The sequence below is a fragment of the Phoxinus phoxinus genome (genome assembly GCF_949152265.1).
Source record: "Phoxinus phoxinus genome assembly, chromosome: 1".
NCBI classification, from domain to species: Eukaryota; Metazoa; Chordata; class Actinopteri; order Cypriniformes; family Leuciscidae; genus Phoxinus; species Phoxinus phoxinus.
In genome coordinates, this window is record NC_136876.1 from 16,229,262 (window position 1) to 16,247,108 (window position 17,847).

At 37.8% G+C, this 17,847-nt stretch overlaps 1 protein-coding gene across 1 annotated transcript in view; it reads left to right on the top strand.

Annotated features, from left to right (window-relative positions):
• The window catches only part of coro7 (coronin 7), a 156,290-nt gene that overhangs the window by 135,363 nt on the left and 3,080 nt on the right, over window positions 1-17,847 (top strand). The window contains exons 10-23 of the mRNA XM_079612165.1: window positions 10,089-10,143; window positions 10,229-10,286; window positions 10,368-10,513; window positions 12,113-12,208; window positions 13,166-13,267; window positions 13,345-13,492; window positions 14,006-14,181; window positions 14,258-14,366; window positions 15,570-15,656; window positions 15,745-15,887; window positions 16,503-16,607; window positions 16,700-16,785; window positions 16,885-17,026; window positions 17,113-17,202. Of these exons, the coding sequence (XP_079468291.1) occupies window positions 10,089-10,143; window positions 10,229-10,286; window positions 10,368-10,513; window positions 12,113-12,208; window positions 13,166-13,267; window positions 13,345-13,492; window positions 14,006-14,181; window positions 14,258-14,366; window positions 15,570-15,656; window positions 15,745-15,887; window positions 16,503-16,607; window positions 16,700-16,785; window positions 16,885-17,026; window positions 17,113-17,202 (1,543 nt within the window). The remainder of the gene's footprint in view (window positions 1-10,088; window positions 10,144-10,228; window positions 10,287-10,367; window positions 10,514-12,112; window positions 12,209-13,165; window positions 13,268-13,344; window positions 13,493-14,005; window positions 14,182-14,257; window positions 14,367-15,569; window positions 15,657-15,744; window positions 15,888-16,502; window positions 16,608-16,699; window positions 16,786-16,884; window positions 17,027-17,112; window positions 17,203-17,847) is intronic.

Below are 17,847 nucleotides of genomic sequence, written 5' to 3' on the forward strand. Positions count from 1 at the left end.
AGACCCCAAACTTTTGAATAGTACTGTTACGAATTATCCACTGGAGGCAAGCTGGTTGAGAACCCAAACGCAACTTTTAACAAAACGTGAACAAGCATAAAACAAAGGAAACTCAAACAAGAACAAGAAACATTCAATACTAGACAAAGACACAGGGCAAACATGACGGCTTAAATATACAGACTAATGACAAGACAAGGAACACCTGTGAACAATCAGACGATTAACAAATGACAAGACACATGGGAGGATCACATGACAAACAGGGAATCACATGACAAGAACAAGAAACAAAACCATAATGTTCTTGGGATGAGACTCTGGCGAGGCGGTGGCCATCTCGGGACGAGACTCTGGAACGGCGGCCATGTTGGCTGGAGACGACATCTCAGGTGTGGCGGCCAACTTGGGCGATGGCTCGCGGGTTGGAGCCAATGTGTGTACTGCCCACACACACATCATAGTTGTGGCCACTATGATCAGCGCTGCATCTTCCAGAGCTGACTCAGGAGCGGCAAAACTCAAAACAAGAACCTGGACAAAGACACAGGGCAAACATGACGGCTTAAATACACAGACTAATTACAAGACAAGGAACACCTGTGAACAATCAGATGATTGACAAATGACAAGACACATGGCAGGATCACATGACAAACAGGGAATCACATGACAAGACAAAGAAACATGACAAGAACAAGAAACATAACCCAAACCGTGACAGGTACTGTATGTATTGGTATTTTAAACAACCCATGAATGCTTCAGGTCAGATGAAACCTAGAACCATACTTGTAATGTAACACCAAGAACATTTTTATTAAAAAAAAGAGCCGGAGAACCAACTCTATACAGCCCAAACTTGTACGGTACTTGATGAGAAGCACTGCCAAAAACCCACTGAAGAATCTTTTTTAGTTCCTGATTTAAGTAAATGTTAATGGTGCTAAGTGTATATTTTTGCTTTACTCGTTCTAGCAACTCCATTCCAACTTCATAGTTACATCCAGAGAGTTTAACTTCACATGCTGGGGTCTCTGAAATACAGCCAACAACGTCTTCTGCTGTCCACATGTGACGTCTGAATTACACAGTTTTATAGTTAAACTCTCATAGGCACATGATTCCAGCCTCCAGACAGTAAAGGCCAACACTTGAACATCTTGTTAACTTGATATCTATATCTTGTCCCTGATGCTATAGTGGATGTTTTAGAGGTTATATGAAGTAAACGTACATACCCAACCAGTTATACCTCAATTTCATTGAAGCTCTAATTGTTTCCCCCCCAATCTGATCTATTTTTTGAACAGTTTAGATTGTGTAGGATTCTTAAGTTGCTATAGTATGTTGTTCTTTGGAGATTACAAAGGTGGATTTCTTGAGTGTTTCGGTTTCTTTCTTTTAAGCACGAGCACATGCATGTTTTTCTGAAGAGCTAGTGCATCAACAGCTCTTGTTGAACTGACTAAAGTTTGTGACTGTGTGTATTTGCGTCTGGTTTGGTTGGACGTCCCGGGCTGCAGGTGGGCTGTTTGTTCTCACTGACCACTAATCAGATCTGGATTTGTTTCCTGAAGCCTTGTCATGTTATCACAACCCACACACACCTGTTTGGCAGGAGTGTGTGTGTGTGTGTGTGTGTGTGTGTGTGTGTGTGTGTGTGTGTGTGTGTGTGTGTGTGTGGTCATTAATGGAATCAGACCCTGTTTTGTTTTTGAAGGACCCTTGTGTGCATGTTTCTCATGCAAATGAATATAGTCAATAAGTTTATTCAGGTCTCAGGCTACATATCGACCACTCTGGGAAGAGGAAGTTGTCGTTTTCTCTCATAAAGCCGTCGCTGCTGTTTCCCACACTGCTGTATGTGTCTTGTGGGAGAATAAGTGAAACGTGGGGATTTACTGCTGATAGTGACTGATGCGGTTCAACAAGACATATACACACGGGCTCAACAGCCCACGTCCTTCCCAGACACACGTACACAGACCCTGAGGCTGTAACTCGTAAATCATACAGCTTGGGTTCGGCTCATCGAATCACGATTTAGAACTTACACCTATAAATATGAATAGTGTAAAAGATTGAAGAACTGTTTTCATTGTTGCCTGTGTGTGTGTGTGTGTGTGTGTGTGTGTGTGTGTGTGTGTGTGTGTGTGTGTGTGTGTGTGTGTGTGTGTGTGTGTGTGTGTGTGTGTGTGTGTGTGTGTGTAGCAGTGAGTTTTGTGTTTTCTTCAGCACTGTAACCTCTCTTATTAACTTCCCCCATTACTGTGCTTAGTCATGCATACTACACAACTTTAAACACACAATGTCTGTGTTCGAAATGAAATGCTGGCACTCTACTGGAATGTGAAACTATTGACATGGAACTATGCACATGATGTTGCAACGAGTATTTTTAGTCACCTTTATATATATATATAGCGCTTTCTAGAATACCGATTATTTCAAAGCAGCTGTACAGCGATAACAGAAAGTTGACCGTAGCTGTCACATGATATTTTTTTTATATCCCTATTTTAACGATCTAAGTGCATGGTCTAACTCTAAAGCACACCTAACAAGTGCACTTAAAGCAAATCCAAATCCACTTTTGCTAGTTTAACGACGGTAAAAATGGTCGGCCTCGTGCGCGAGGTTAAAGTGCGCAAGCAGACCATCGACTGGACAAGCCGGATTCCACCATGTCTTTATGTACACAATAATAATCTTTTACATGTTAAGCCTTTAATTTTTCATATTTAAAAATGTTTGTGTGCACTGCACGTCCCCGTGTGTGTAATAAGCAGAGCGTACGCGTGTTATGCACCCGCCTTATTACTAATGCGCTTTTTTTTGCGCTTTATTTATTTAAATAAATAAAAAAATCATGCAGTTCTAAATTCAATGGCGAAGTCTATTTCAGTTTCCTCAAATTAGCAACACACCAACAATGCGACTGAACACACCTCGTTTTCAGACCAGCAGCGCATGAGTGCACAGATGGGCGCAAATGCATTGTTGATCTTGACCAAAAATGAATGCACCTCTTGATGGAAATAACATAACATCACATAACATTTATTTCCGTATACAGTACATACAATTTACGCCTCATTTTCTTACTGAAAAATAAAGGCATTACATTGGTGGGTTTCATTACAGAACATTTGCACCATGAAGGTAAAACGGTAATAATGTTTGACGACGCCCACCGCATAAACCTCTCAGATGAAGCCCCGCCCACTCTCATCTATCACACAGCTGTCTGTCTCCTCTCTTATCTGCAGCACTGTGACTTCTCACACACACACACACACACACACGCGCGGATGCCTGGATTCAGACCTCAGGGCCTTTAGTCTAATAAAGCCATCCCAGCCTCCATCATAATGAGAGTAATAACGGGGCTTTATCTGCGGATCTTCACCGCACCTGCAGGTTATTTCATGGCTGAATTGGAGTGTACTGACAGCTATGACGCTCCTGAGGCCACTGCTGGGATGTTCTTGCCAAGTTCCTGTCACGTCTCGGATAGGAGCGTACGTTGTGCGGCAAAGAGGAAAATTTCACCCTGTGACACGCACACTTTTAATGTATCAAGGGCTATATGTTCAAAAGCACACTTCCATACACTTTCTGCATTTTGTGCTGGCATGTTGTGTGTGTAATATGCATTTTTTTTATACACTGAAAAAATACCTTGATGGCATTTGTCAAAAAGTGCAGATTTTGCAGTAAACACACTTGACCAGTACTATATCGCATAATGCAGTGTGCTCATCTTGACCTTCTATTTCCAGTTGTGATAAATGAACCAGAAGTAATTTCAGCACTGATTTTAAACATCTCATTCACTCATTATTTAAAAAGGACTTCCAAATGTTAAATGCATGTTTATATAAAGTTTAAAAAAAAATTGTTTCATCTGGCCTCCAGTTAAAGGGGAACTATGTCGGGGTTTTTTTAGCTTAATTTACCTTAACTGAACAGCTTCGGAGTCATTGGAATGTTTATATGTCTTTTTTGGGGTTGAATGGTGGTTGTCTCGCTTCCCCCTGGTGCCTGTGAGCGGAAAAAACACCCCTAAAACTTTGGACCGGCGGGTCATCGTCACAAAATATTGTGTGATATCAGGTCTCACGATGTAACGAATTGCTTTACGGCAAAAAAAAATCTGCTAAAATTCTGTCATTATTGCGCTCCCTTACGCTGTTCGAACCCGAATGAAGAAGACGTTGTAAAGAATGTCCCGTCTGCTTTGATGTCGTTGATCTACTAGCCTTTGGTATCTGAGTGTCACCAACGAGTTTTTACGACAGTGTTGTCAAATATCTATTCCGAAGCTGTAGGGGGAGCTCTATAGAGAAACCTGCGCGCAAAAAGCGAGAATACAATTCAGCGAAGAAATTCCCGAAAATGCATAGCTCTGCTTTAACATCTTATCATTTTTTCTTTAATAATTAATTATGTAATCTAATTAATATTAATAATTTTCTTTATTTACTTTACTTTTCATTTTGCTGGATGCCACACTGAATTAGATATGCAACATAATGTGATGTATATTTTTTTTTTTAATTAAGAATTATTTTAATTTACTTAATTTAAATGATACATGACAACAGTTCATTAAATTAATTATTATTATTATTATTTATAATAATAATAATAATAATTGTCATTATTTAAATGTTACTAAATGTATTTATTTATTTATTATATTTTTGTTTTGCTTTTTTTAATTATTTAGCAAACTGGATACCGCATGCTTGATAAAGTTGTGACAAATTTTGAATACATATATTTTTAATCAATTTACAGAATAATTGATAGTCAATTCTAATAGTTGTAATTGTTATAAATAATAATAATAATTGTCTTTATTTAAGTGTTACTTATTTGATTATTTTTGGTAACACTTTAATTTAAGGTGACGTAATTACAAGTAATCATAAACCAATCCCTAACCGTAACTCTATAGTAAGTACATGTAGATGTAGTTAATTAATATTACTCAGTACTTATGACGTAGTTACATTGTACTTAAGTAGAATGTAACTACGTCACCTTAAAATAGTGTAACCTTATTTTTTATTTAGCATTTTTAAATGTTTTGAGCACTGCATAGACACGCATACTCTTATATGCAGTAGGCAGTACCCTAGTGCGTGCGTAAGTGTGTGAGTGTGAGTGTTGTTCTGTGTCCAAAGACGGCTTACATCTGGATTAGTGTCTTTCTCATGCGGAACGTCCCTCCACCCCACAATGCAGCAGCACACGTGTGTGTCGCTTACAGCCACTTAAGAATGACGTCCCTGAGTGCTTCAGCGTTCATTCATGACGGCCTGACGTGCGAATCTGACTGCTGGAGCTCAAAACACACACACACACACACACACACACACACACACACACACACACACACACACACACACACACACACACACACACACACACACATACACACACACACACACACACACACACACACACACACACACACACACACAGTGTCCGCAGGGGTTCACTGGTGTGGGAAACTCTTTCCTGGGTTTAGTTGCACTTGAGTAAAGCAGTGAAGTGAGGCATATCTGCCTTTATGTGTGGAGTTATTCCTCCCACAGGACAATCGAGTTTCCTCTTTCATAGTTTAGCAGACTTCATAACAGTTCTCAAGTGTGTTTTGTTTGGGTATTAATTTGTCTCTGATGTTTCACCTAAAATTCCTTTAGAGGAATAAAAATAGTATAGAGTAAAAAAATATATACACGCACAAAAAAAAGTTTGCTTCCTTCAATTTTTAAAGTCCCCCTGTGGTTAAAATCCAGCTTTTAATGTTGTTTATGTGTCTATGTGGTGTTTTTAATATGCTTTAAGACAAACCATGTTTAAATTCATAAGTCGACAGCATTGCTGAGTATTTTCTCCTTAAAACTGCAGTGAATCAAAGACAGTCTCAAAAACACGGTTTGAAATCGCTGGTGTTTCTGATTCTGACGTCACAAACTACCTTGTAACCAATCAGATCAACGTGTGATCGTCAACCAGTGGATCTCTGAGCTGGAGTGAGTGAGTGGAGGCGGGGCTCATTTGCATATTAATTGAACCGCAAATACTTAATGAGGCAAGGGTGTAGAGTTACATTCAAGCTAGGCATGAATAAAACATTTTCTAGAAAAAACTTAAATATGTAATTTTGTTGATCAAAGATAAGTTTTAAGGGAGAAAATGATTGACTACAAGGGGACTTTAAGAACAATCAACTTGGATGTTTAAGTCATTTCAACTTAAATTACATTAAACTGACTTTATAAAATTAGTTGAATTTTGAATAACTTATTTAAAAATAGTTGAAAATTGCTGAAATTCTTTGATAAGTTAAAGCAATGTAAAAACATATGTTGTCATAACTTATAGATCATAGTTTTTCACTATTTATAATAATAATACAATAGAATTATAAATGATATAGCATCTCAGATCACTTTATCTTGAGATAACTTGATGAGAAAAGTTTGAGTTCACACTGAGATTGCCTCTACTGGAAACTGAAGTTTGAGATGTTGTTGAGATCTTTTCTGAAACACTATATGGTCTTATTTCAGGAGAAACATCTGAGAAGCAGGAGACTTCAAAGTTCTCAGTTTGATCTTAATACTGTCTTGGAGAAACAACTGAGAAATGTAATAGATTTGATGAGATGTTTATATTGAAACCTTTGACTTTCGTTTGCAGACTTTAAACGCAGGAGAGTTCTCTGTTTGCTCTCTGTCTGATCTATTGCTTTCTGGGAGAAATAGTAGAGACATTATGGAATTAAAAAAGATTTAAGAAATTTGATGAGGAAATTTTGATCCCATGTAGGGATCTCTGACTTTTGATTGAAACAGTTTGAGATGTTGTAGAGATCTTTTCTGAAACTCTACTCTCTTATTTGCGGGAGAAACATTTGAGAAATAGTTTGTCTAATTTGAATGCTGTCTAAGAGAAATAATGATCTTGATGAGATCTTGTTTAAATTCATTTTCAAATCTCTGATTTTGTTTGCTGACTTTGAATTTGGAAGACTTCTCAGTTTACTCTCCATTTAGTTTCATTGCTGTCTCGGAGAACCGATTGAGATGTTTTTAAAGAATTAATGAGGATGTATATAAAGAATTTGATGGGAAATGTTTGCAGACTGGGATCAGATTCACCAAAACTTTGTCTTTGTTGTTCTTAGGTCTTTTTCCTGAGGAGCCAAAATCTTTACTCTCCAAGTCGCTGCTAATGAGAAACAATTGAACTATAAAAGAGATTTCATTAGTTTTTTCCCTTTCCTTTTGGGTCTCTTGCATCATAAATCTTCAGATGCAGAGTAGATGAACAAAGCAAGGGACATTGTTGAAGTGTGATTATGTGTAGTGGTGCATTGTGGGAGTGAACGCTGTGGGAACACTGGAGGTGTTTGTGTGTTTCCTGCAGAGAAACTCCGACATGGGAACGCAAAGTTGCGCTAACAAAGCGTGGCAACCCCTTACCGACTTCAGAGGCCTGGGGCGAAGATGGGGGAGGGGAGAAGTCAACCGTCAAACACGCAATCTCGCCAATCACTGCAGTGAGGAGAACCGCAGGAAGCAAAGCTTTTCCGAGTAACTGAGGCTCAAATCCAAGCATGCCTTTCAGCGGATAGAGTTGAACGTGGCCCGACTTGTCGAGGTTTTCACCGCTAGCTCACTTCTGCATGACACTCTGTGGGAGAGTTGAGTCATTAGTAGTTTGTTAGTGTGTAAACACGAGGTGTAATGCTCTACTTTAAGTCCTCATCTTTGTCCTGTAGGTTTTTTTCTAATCCAGACTGACTTCAGTATGTTTACTCAAGGCTCAGTCTCTCTGGAGCAACCTGAGGTGATCGTGCTCAAGGCCGCAATCGTGTTGGCTCTTAAAGTTGTGTAGTGTTTTTGTAGTGTAGTATTTGTGTAGTAAAAAAATAAATACAAATCTGTCATGTCTTTCAGAACTAAAATGATTTGGTGAAGATTTTGAGTGCTTTCATACTGAGCAAAACAGGAAAATAATGCAACAGTTTGTTTCGGCTGTACAGCAGATCTAGAAGAAAATAGCTTCATAGTGCAGCTTAAGTAAGTTCAGTGATGGTTCATTTTGTTGTAAAGAAGTTATTAATTGAGTTAATTTATCCATACAGCCGCTCTGGAGAAAACAGTGATGCCATTGTCCAGCTCAGTTGAGTTGTGTCAATGCAGGCATGATCAATATTATTGTTGAATATTAAATGTCCCCAGCTAAGCAAGCCAAAAGCCAAAGGCAACAAAGGTGACAGTGGAAAGGAACCAAAACAGGTCCACCATCTGGTCTGGGTACGGCCCGGGTCCGGCTGACTTCAGTAAACCTCGGGATAAACAGAGAGACTAATATTAGCGTAGATGTCATTCTTCTTATGATGTAACGAGTACATCCGGTGTTATAGGAAGTGTTTTGGTTCCGGCTGACCTCATTTGTGAAGCCTAATAATCATTTAACTGATCTGAATAATAGAAATTGTCTGCAAAAAGTGCAGTGTATTTTATTTAAAATTAATTTTAAGCTTCTGTATTGTTTTTTAATATTATTATTATTTCAGTCTACTTATTGCTACTTGCATTTACTTCCTTTAATAGAAACCATGATTAGGACTGTCCAAAGCATTCATGAATTGCAATATATACAGTAGCATATATTAACACTTCTATTGAAAAGTTTTGCATCGGTAATATTAAGATTTTAATAATTTATGGTACTTTTCATATATATATTTTTTTTTTTGTAGGGCTGTGAAACGATTAATCAAGATTAATCGCATCCAAAATAAAAGTTTGTGTTTACATAATAAATGTGTGTGTACTGTGTATAATTATTTTATATATATAAATACACACACGTGCTTGTATATATTTAAGAAATATTTGCATGTATATACTGTATATAGATTTATATATAAGTTATATTATATATAAATATTTTATATATAAATAACACATTTTCTTAAATATATGCATGCACGTGTGTGTATTTATATATCTAAAATAATTATACACAGTACACACACATTTATTATGTAAACACAAACTTTTATTTTGGATGCGATTAATCGCGATTAATCGTTTCACAGCCCTAATTTTTTTGTCTAGCTCTTGGTCACACACACTGCATAATAATTGAATGGAAATGAACAGCTTGGAAATTCTTCCAAAAATCTGGATGAAAACCATGTAACGAGAGTAAATGTTGACAGAATTTTTACGTTTAGTTGAAATACTTGTGGCAGCTCGTGGTATTTCCTGGTGCACAGGAGCCTGAAGTGATCAGCCCCGTCCCACGCTGCGAGGTGTTTGATGTGGCTCCGATTCGACCGAAGCGGGAAACACACCCCGCTCCCAGCAGCATGTGACTCAAAATAGATGCTCATGTTCCTGTTGTGACCCCGTTACCCATCCATGCCTAGGGCGTCAGCGCGCAGAGACATGAATGTGGCTTTGTATGTGAGAAACACGTTCAGATTCCAGTCCGAGGTCAAGCGGCCAGACTGAAGCTACACCGATCTGCTGTTTTCAAACGTTTGTCTGATCAATGAAGGAGATTGTTGAAGAGCTGATGTGGGTTTCTGTATTGATGTGACTATATTTTGCTGCCATCAAGTGGTCAGAGGACACAGTTGATATTTTTCCCACGGCTCACATCATAACTGCAAATCGGTTGGGTCTGCAGTGTCACATGATCCTTCAGAAATAATTCTAATGTGATGATTTGATGCTCAAGAAACATTTCTGATTATTATCGATGTTGAAAACAGTTGTGCTACATATTTATTTTGGAAACTGATGCATTTTACTCTGGATTATTTAATGAATAAAAGGTTTAAAAGATCAGCATTTATTTGAAATAGAAATCTGTCGTGACATTATAAATGTAAATGTGATCAATTTAATGCATCCTTGCCGAATAAAAGTTATTAATTTAGTTTAAAAAAATCCTACTGACCTCAAACTTTTGAATGCTGGTCTATATAAAAAAAATTGCGCTTTGATAAATATGTCAGTAAATATGTGTGTTTCTTTTATCCGCAGGACTCTGATGCCACTGTTTGATCCAGACTCCGGACTACTTATTGTGTCTGGAAATGTATGTAACCAGTTTTTAACATATTTGAAATAACACAATTTTTTATATTCAATATTTAATATCTTTATGAATCATGTTTTTTCAGGGTGAGAGTGTGATTGACTGTTTTGAGGTGAACACCAGCGAGCCCTTCCTGTCTCAAGGTAACACAGATGTTTTTTTCTTGATGCTCCTCCTCCTTCTTTTCACGTTTCCTGAAGCTGATCTCTCTGTGTTGCTCTCAGTGAGTCACTGTCTGACGGACGCGCCGACCCGTGGCGTGGCTCTCGTGCCGAAGCTGGCCGTGGATGTGGGCTGCTGTGAGGTTTTACGGCTGATGCAGCTCACGGACAGCTTCATTGTGCCCATCAGCTACCAGGTGCCTCGCAAGGTGAGGACTAACCTGAATACACACATCCGGCTCTGCTGGACCGGCAGGGCAAACGTTCCTAATGCACTTGGTGTGCGCTAGACCAATTATGACGTGTAAGCTGACAACAGTTGCGTCAATCTGAATTTGCAATGAACATAATTTTTAAATGTGTCAGCAAAAGAGAAGCTTTAATGTCTCCCGGTGGTTTTCTGACTAAATAAAAGATCTAACGTTTAATGTTTGAAAGCAAATAAATATTAGTTTGTAATTTTTTACTTTTATTAAACACTTTAATATACAGTCATGGTCAGAATTAATGGCACCGCTGGTAAATATGATCAAAACTGGCTGTAAAAAATAAATCTGCATTGTTTATCCTTTTGATCTTTCATTTAAAAAATTGCCAAAATTCTAACCTTTCATTGAAGCAAGAGAATTGAAAGTGGGGCTAAATCACATTATGAAATAAATGTTTTTCTCCAAAACACGTTGGCCACAATTATTGTCACCCTTTTATTAAATACTTTTTGCAACCTCCTTTTGCCAAGATAACAGCTCTGAGTTTTCTCCTATAATGCCTGATGAGTTTGGAGAACACCTGACAAGAGATCAGAGACCATTCCTCCATACAGAATCTCTCCAGATCCTGCAGATTCCCAGATCCATGTTGGTGCTTCTTCTCTTCAGTTCAGCCCACTCATTTTCTATAGGGTTCAGGCCAGGGACTGGGATGGCCATTGCAGATCTTGGTTTTGTGCTCAGTGACCCATTTTTGTTTTGATTTTGATATTTGTTTTTGGATCACTGTCCTGTTGGAAGATCCAAACATGGCCCGTTATAAGATTTCTAGCCCCGGCTGTTAAGTTTCGATTTTTTATCTGTTGGTATTTGATCCAATCCATGATGCCATGTATCTGAACAAGATGTCCAGGACCTCTGGCAGAAAATTAGGCCCACAGCAGTAAAGATACAGCAGAGTATTTCATTTTACACATGGGGTACTTTTTTATCCCTGTGTGCACCAAACCCATCTTAAGTGTTTGCTGCCAAAAAAGCTATTTTTTGTTGTTTCATCTGACCATAGAACCCGTCCCGTTTGAAGTGCCAGTCGTGTCAGGTACTTTTAAAACGTTCTATGGACAGAGGAACCAAAAAAATAGCTTTTTGTCAGTACAATATTATTATTGCAATAGTAATATATTTATTTATTCATTTTTTTAATTTTTATTTATTCATTTCATTTTAATTACATTTTAAAAATAAAAATGATATAATAAATAATAATAATAATTATTAGTATTGCTTGTTTTACAGTACAATAGTAGCCTATTATTGTAATAATCAAATTTGTTTAATTTTTATCATTTAATTTAATTTTAAATGTTAAATTATAAAATAAACTATAATAATAATTATTATTATTATTATTATTATATACAGTATAATAGTTGTATTGCAATAGTAATATATTCCTTTATTAATTTGTATAAATGTATAGTTTAATAATAATAAAATAAAACCACAACAATAATAATAATCACTTTTTACAATAATTCTACAAAATCCTCCAATCTGAACATATCTGATGTTTTAGACACTGTGTTTTGTGCGTCTCAGGCAGGACAGGACTTTCATGCGGACTTGTATCCGGACACTGCGGGTCACAGCGCGTCCATGACGGCAGACGAGTGGTGGAAAGGAGAGAACAAACCGGTCTGTTGAAAAAGCAACTCTTTTCACTTCTGCTTTATTCAATGAGAATTGATTGGTTCACTGTAAACACTAACGCTCAAAATAATTAATTGGTTTGAGTAGGACAAACTTAAATTATACTAATTAGTTCAGTCAAATGAACTTTTATGAGTATTTAGCACTTTCTTTATCTTTCAAGTTCACAGAACTAGTAAACTGAACTGTTTATTTGTTTTGAGTTTTATGAAATTATTTCTTTTAATTTAGACGAACTTGAGTTTAACTGAAACGGCTGGGATGCCTATTTCCCAGCATGCTTTACCGATGGCACTCGAAAGGGAGAGTAACTGCTAAAATTAAGTGTAATATAGTGGGTGGGTTTTTGTGCAAGATTAATGTTAAGTGGGATATTTAGTAGTGATTAATGTTTTGTTTATGCTAATTTAGAAGAATTTCTGTTAATGTTGGTTTTAGGATAGTTACCATCATGGTGGTGATGGTACTTGATTTGAGAGCAAATAATAACTTTATATTGTTGCACTCATACAGCAAGTGCTTCTGTATAACACACTTTTGCTAATATGTTAGCACAATTAGTATGTTAGCAGATTAGCTTGTTAAAGCTAAATAAGTTTATTCTAATAAAAGTATTCACATTGAGATTACATGAAAGTTTTAAATGAATTGCATGAATTAGTGTACTCATACATTTTAATTGTTCTTAACTTGAAATGTTTAAGTACAAAATAAAAATCTTCTAGTTCTGCTTACTTAAACTTTGAATTTCATAACTTAAAAATGTTTAGGCAATTGATTGCCTTAAATGTTTTGAGTTCTGCCAACTTATTCGGGTTTACAGTGTTGGCATTACATTCCTTTCTGAAAATTGGTCAGTATGACAGCAGGTTAGAGGGGGCAGAATGAAAAAATAATGCTACATTAACTCCTTAAGATGCATATATCACTTCTCTGTGACAGGTGGAGCGAGTCAGTCTTAACCCGAGCAAGAGGCCAAAGCCCGGCGCTCCGTCGGCTCAGAAGACGCCAGCGAAGGATCTGACCCGTGACAAGAGCAAAGAGGTTAGTGGGAGTAGCGTCAGGGAAAATGCGTGCTTCACAGACTGGATCTGCCTGTAATCTTCCTCTGTGTTTCTCAGGAGACCTCGACCTCCAGCAGTCCCCTCAGCTCCCCCAGCAGCAGTGCCGTCCCGTCCCGCTCCCCGTCCTCCACCAGCGGCCTGTCGTCCGGCTTCATCCCGAGCCCGAGCCCCAGTCAGAGCTCCCGCGCCTTCCAGAACATGCTCGGTCAGTCCTGGGCCGGCTCCATTAGTCCGTTACTCTACTTTATACATTAACACTCGCCAACCTGAGAGATGCGGGCGTAATTTCCACTGAAACAGGAAGCTAATGCGGGGCATATTGTTAGGCTCCTCCCCCAATAGCGTTTAGTTTTAGTTCTGCTCACCAAAAGTTGCATTTAAAAGTACATAAAAAACAGTAATATTGTGGAAATATCATTATAATAATTAAAAATATCAGTTTTTTTATGTGAATATATAGTCAAATGTAATTTATTTCTGATTAAAGCTGAATTTTCAGCATCATTACAGTTTTCAGTGTCACATGATCCTTCAGAAATCATTAAAAATGTTCTGATCAATCAAATGTATCCCTACTGAATAAAAATATGAATTTCATTTAAAACTTATATATTATATATATATTAAATATTGTCAAAAGGCTGAACCGTATCAAGATATAATGCTTTTAGCTGTGCAGATCGCCAAACTCTAGTAGTAAATAGCTTGCGAATTGCAGGCCCGAGTTCGAAGTTTCGTCACATCCAGGGGGCCGTTTTGCACCGGGACACCCACATCACCAACCTGCGCGGGCTTCATCTGACGACACCAGGGGAGTGTGACGGCTTCTGTGCCAACGGTCAGCGTGTGGCGGTTCCTCTCGCCATCGCCGGAGGGCAGATCGCTGTATTCGAGGTGCGGGACTATATTCAGAGCTTTTTTTCCCCAAATCTTCCATTGATTTACAGTATCTTACCGTGTTCTTCTGCAGCTGTCCCAGCCTGGAAAACTGCCGGACACCGCTCTGCCCACCATCCAGAACACTGTCAGTGTGGCGGACTTCTGCTGGGACCCCTTCAACACACACAAGCTGGTTGTGGGTGAGTTTTCGATTCTGATCCTGGATGCTGATTGGTCAATACAGAGTTGCAGCTATGATGCTATATATAGTTCAGATATTCATCTACAGACACCTCAAGGATTTACACGAGGTTGACTGATATTTCTACCATCAAAAAAAATCCTAAATACTTTATATTAAATTAAATATGATGTAACACATATTAATGTGTACTTAATTTATATTATTAGATTCAATTAGATTTTTATAAAGAATGTAAAAAATTGTATATGTTAGATATATTTCCTTATAAATGTGGTTAATTTATTTCATAACTCTTTCAAATTTAATATTTATTTATTTTGTGGTTGATTTGATTGTCTCTGAGCAAAAAAAAAAAAAAAAAAAACGTTATTAAACTAATGTAAACTTAATAATATTATACTATGATTTCAGGACAGTAAATTATGTAAATATGTGGAATGTGGTAATGTATGTTAATGTTCTTATTAAAAGTTATTATACTGTTTATATTTTACATTTATTTAGACATTATATTCTAGTGTAAATATGGCACCTCATGAATTTGCTTGAAAATTTATTGTTTTAAAGAAAACTTTTTTAGTATATTTGTATTTTTCTGAATTATACAACTATTATATTAGTATTAGTATACTCAGTATTTATATCTACATTTATTCCTTTAGAAGATGTTCATATTTTGAATTAACTGAAAATTGATTTTTTTAGTAATTCATATTTCCAGTTAGTAATTGTAATGCTTCAAATTAAACCAATTTCAGTAGTTTTACTTAAAGTTTTTCATCTAAGTGATAATGTATACAAGCCTGACAGGCGGATTCAAGACCTAATCAGCCTGAAGGGGTTGTATTCACTATAACAACCACCTCGCTATACATTATCCCGCTTATTACATGGTTACCTACCAAATAAATCAATAATTTGACACAAAATATTGATTTAAAAAGGAGTTTATTGATTTTAAAACGATTGTATTGCTTCTGTTAAAGAACACCGTGTCCATGGCACCGCTCTGTTTTTCATGGCAACAGTGTGTTATCCTTAGCAGCGGTGTGTTATCAAGAAATAACAGACCGCATTCTACATTAGAATTCAACCAAGCCATGTAATAATTATATTTAATTTCATCTTTATTCACCTCTCTCACTCTCTCTCTCTCTCTCTCTCTCTCTCTCTCTCTCTCTCTCTCACTCTATCGAAGCTGGTGATGATGCCAAGATCCGCGTGTGGCAGATTCCCAAAGGAGGCCTGACGGAAACCCTGACTGAGCCGGAGTGTGTTCTGCGGGGTAAGAAGAAACCAGCACGTGTGACCTCTGACCTGTAATAGCAGTAATTCTGTAGTGTTTGATTGACATGCTCCATGACCAATGGCAGGACACACTGAGAAGATCTACTCCATCAAGTTCCACCCGCTCGCGTCCGGCCTGCTGGCTTCCTCCTCATATGACCTCACGGTACGACTGTGGAGCCTGGAGACAGGAGAAGAAGTCAAGCGACTCAGTGGACATCAGGACCAGGTCTGTCTGTCTGTCTGTCTGTCTGTCTGTCTGTCTGTCTGTCTGTCTATCTATCTATCTATCTATCTATTTGTCTGTCTGCCTGTCTATCTGTCTATCTGTCTATCTATCTATCTATCTATCTATCTATCTATCTATCTATCTATCTATCTATCTATCTATCTATCTATCTATCTATCTATCTATCTATCTATTTGTCTGTCTGCCTGTCTGTCTGTCTGTCTATCTGTGCGTCTGTCTGTCTATCTATCTATTTGTCTGTCTGTCTGTCTATCTATCTATCTATCTATCTGTCTATCTATCTGTGCGTCTATCTATCTATCTATCTATCTATCTATCTATCTATCTATCTATCTATCTATCTATCTATCTATCTATCTATCTGTCTATCTATCTATCTGTCTATCTGTGCGTCTATCTATCTGTCTATCTATCTATCTGTCTATCTGTCTATCTGTCTGTCTATCTATCTATCTATCTATCTATCTATCTATCTATCTATCTATCTATCTATCTATCTATCTATCTATCTATCTATCTATCTATCTATCTATCTAATGTCTGTTTAAGGATGATTTTGTACCCATCAAGGTAACTCGCTATGTTTTCTCTCAGATATTTGGCATGGCTTGGAGTCCAGACGGGAAGCTGCTGGCCACTGTGTGTAAGGATGGAAAAGTGCGTTTATATGACCCACGCAAGTCCACAGCGCCCATCCAGGTCAGTTTAGCATCAAGTAAATGTCATCAAACTTCAAAAGCAAAAATAAATCGTACGTTTGTGACCAAGTTTTCCCATCTCTGTCCCTGCAGGAGGGCCCGGGACCTGAGGGCCATAGAGGGGCCCGTGTAGTGTGGGTCTGTGACGGCAAGTACCTGATGGTTTCAGGATTCGACAGGTAGAGTGTACCACAAATTTAGTCATAAATACAATATAATTGGGACTGTCAGTGTCTGTCTGGCTCTAATAGAGTTGTAATGGTTTATTTCCTCCACAGTCGCAGTGAAAGACAGCTGTACCTGTTCTCCGCTGAGTCCTTGGCATCCGGGTCTGTGGCTTCTGCACCTGCTGACGTGTCTCCCTCGACCCTCATCCCGTTCTACGATCCCGACACCAGCGTCCTCATCCTCACTGGGAAGGTGCGCGACACTCAAAATGTCCACTGATTTACAGTAACAACCAGATTATTCCAACAAATGTGTTTGTTGATCCTTTGGTCTTTCAGGGTGACACACGTGTTTATATATACGAGATCGTGCCTGAAGCGCCGTACTTCATGGAATGTAGTAGTTTCAATTCCTCTGAACCACACAAGGTATGTTGTAATATTGTTGTTGTAATATTCCTCTTGCCATCTGGTTATTAGTGCTATTATTGCAATTACATCTCATCAAGAGGTCATATTTTACCCTAAAAATTACATGAAAATTAATTACATTTGGCATTAAAGGATAATTCCGGTATTTAACACCTTGAGTCTATATTGTAGTTTGTTTTGGATGAACAAGAGTGGTGGACAACATTTTTTTGACAATGGTTCCTCTCTCGAGTTTTTGACTATAAAAGAATTGGCCATGGACCCATTTAACATTGGAGTCAATGGGCATGTCCGAAAATGTCATTAAAACAGCCAATAATGTTCGTTTACAAAACTGTGCAACTCACCGAGTGATTAGTGATGTTAGTTGATGTTCCAGAAACAAAAAGTGTTGCGAAATACAGTTTCTGTCATGTTTTATTCGTCATTTTGTAAAATCCCATTGAATTCTGTTGAAGGACTGAGTGCTCGTTAATATAAATGCGCTAACGGAAACGGAAAGGGGGCTGTTTACATTTGGTCGATGTAGTCTTTTTGCTCGCTTCCGTTTCTCATAAGGCTAGCTTTTTAGGAACTTTACCGCAGTTTTTGACCGCACAAATTCTAACCATATTGAAAGACGTGACCACTGACCAGTGCAAT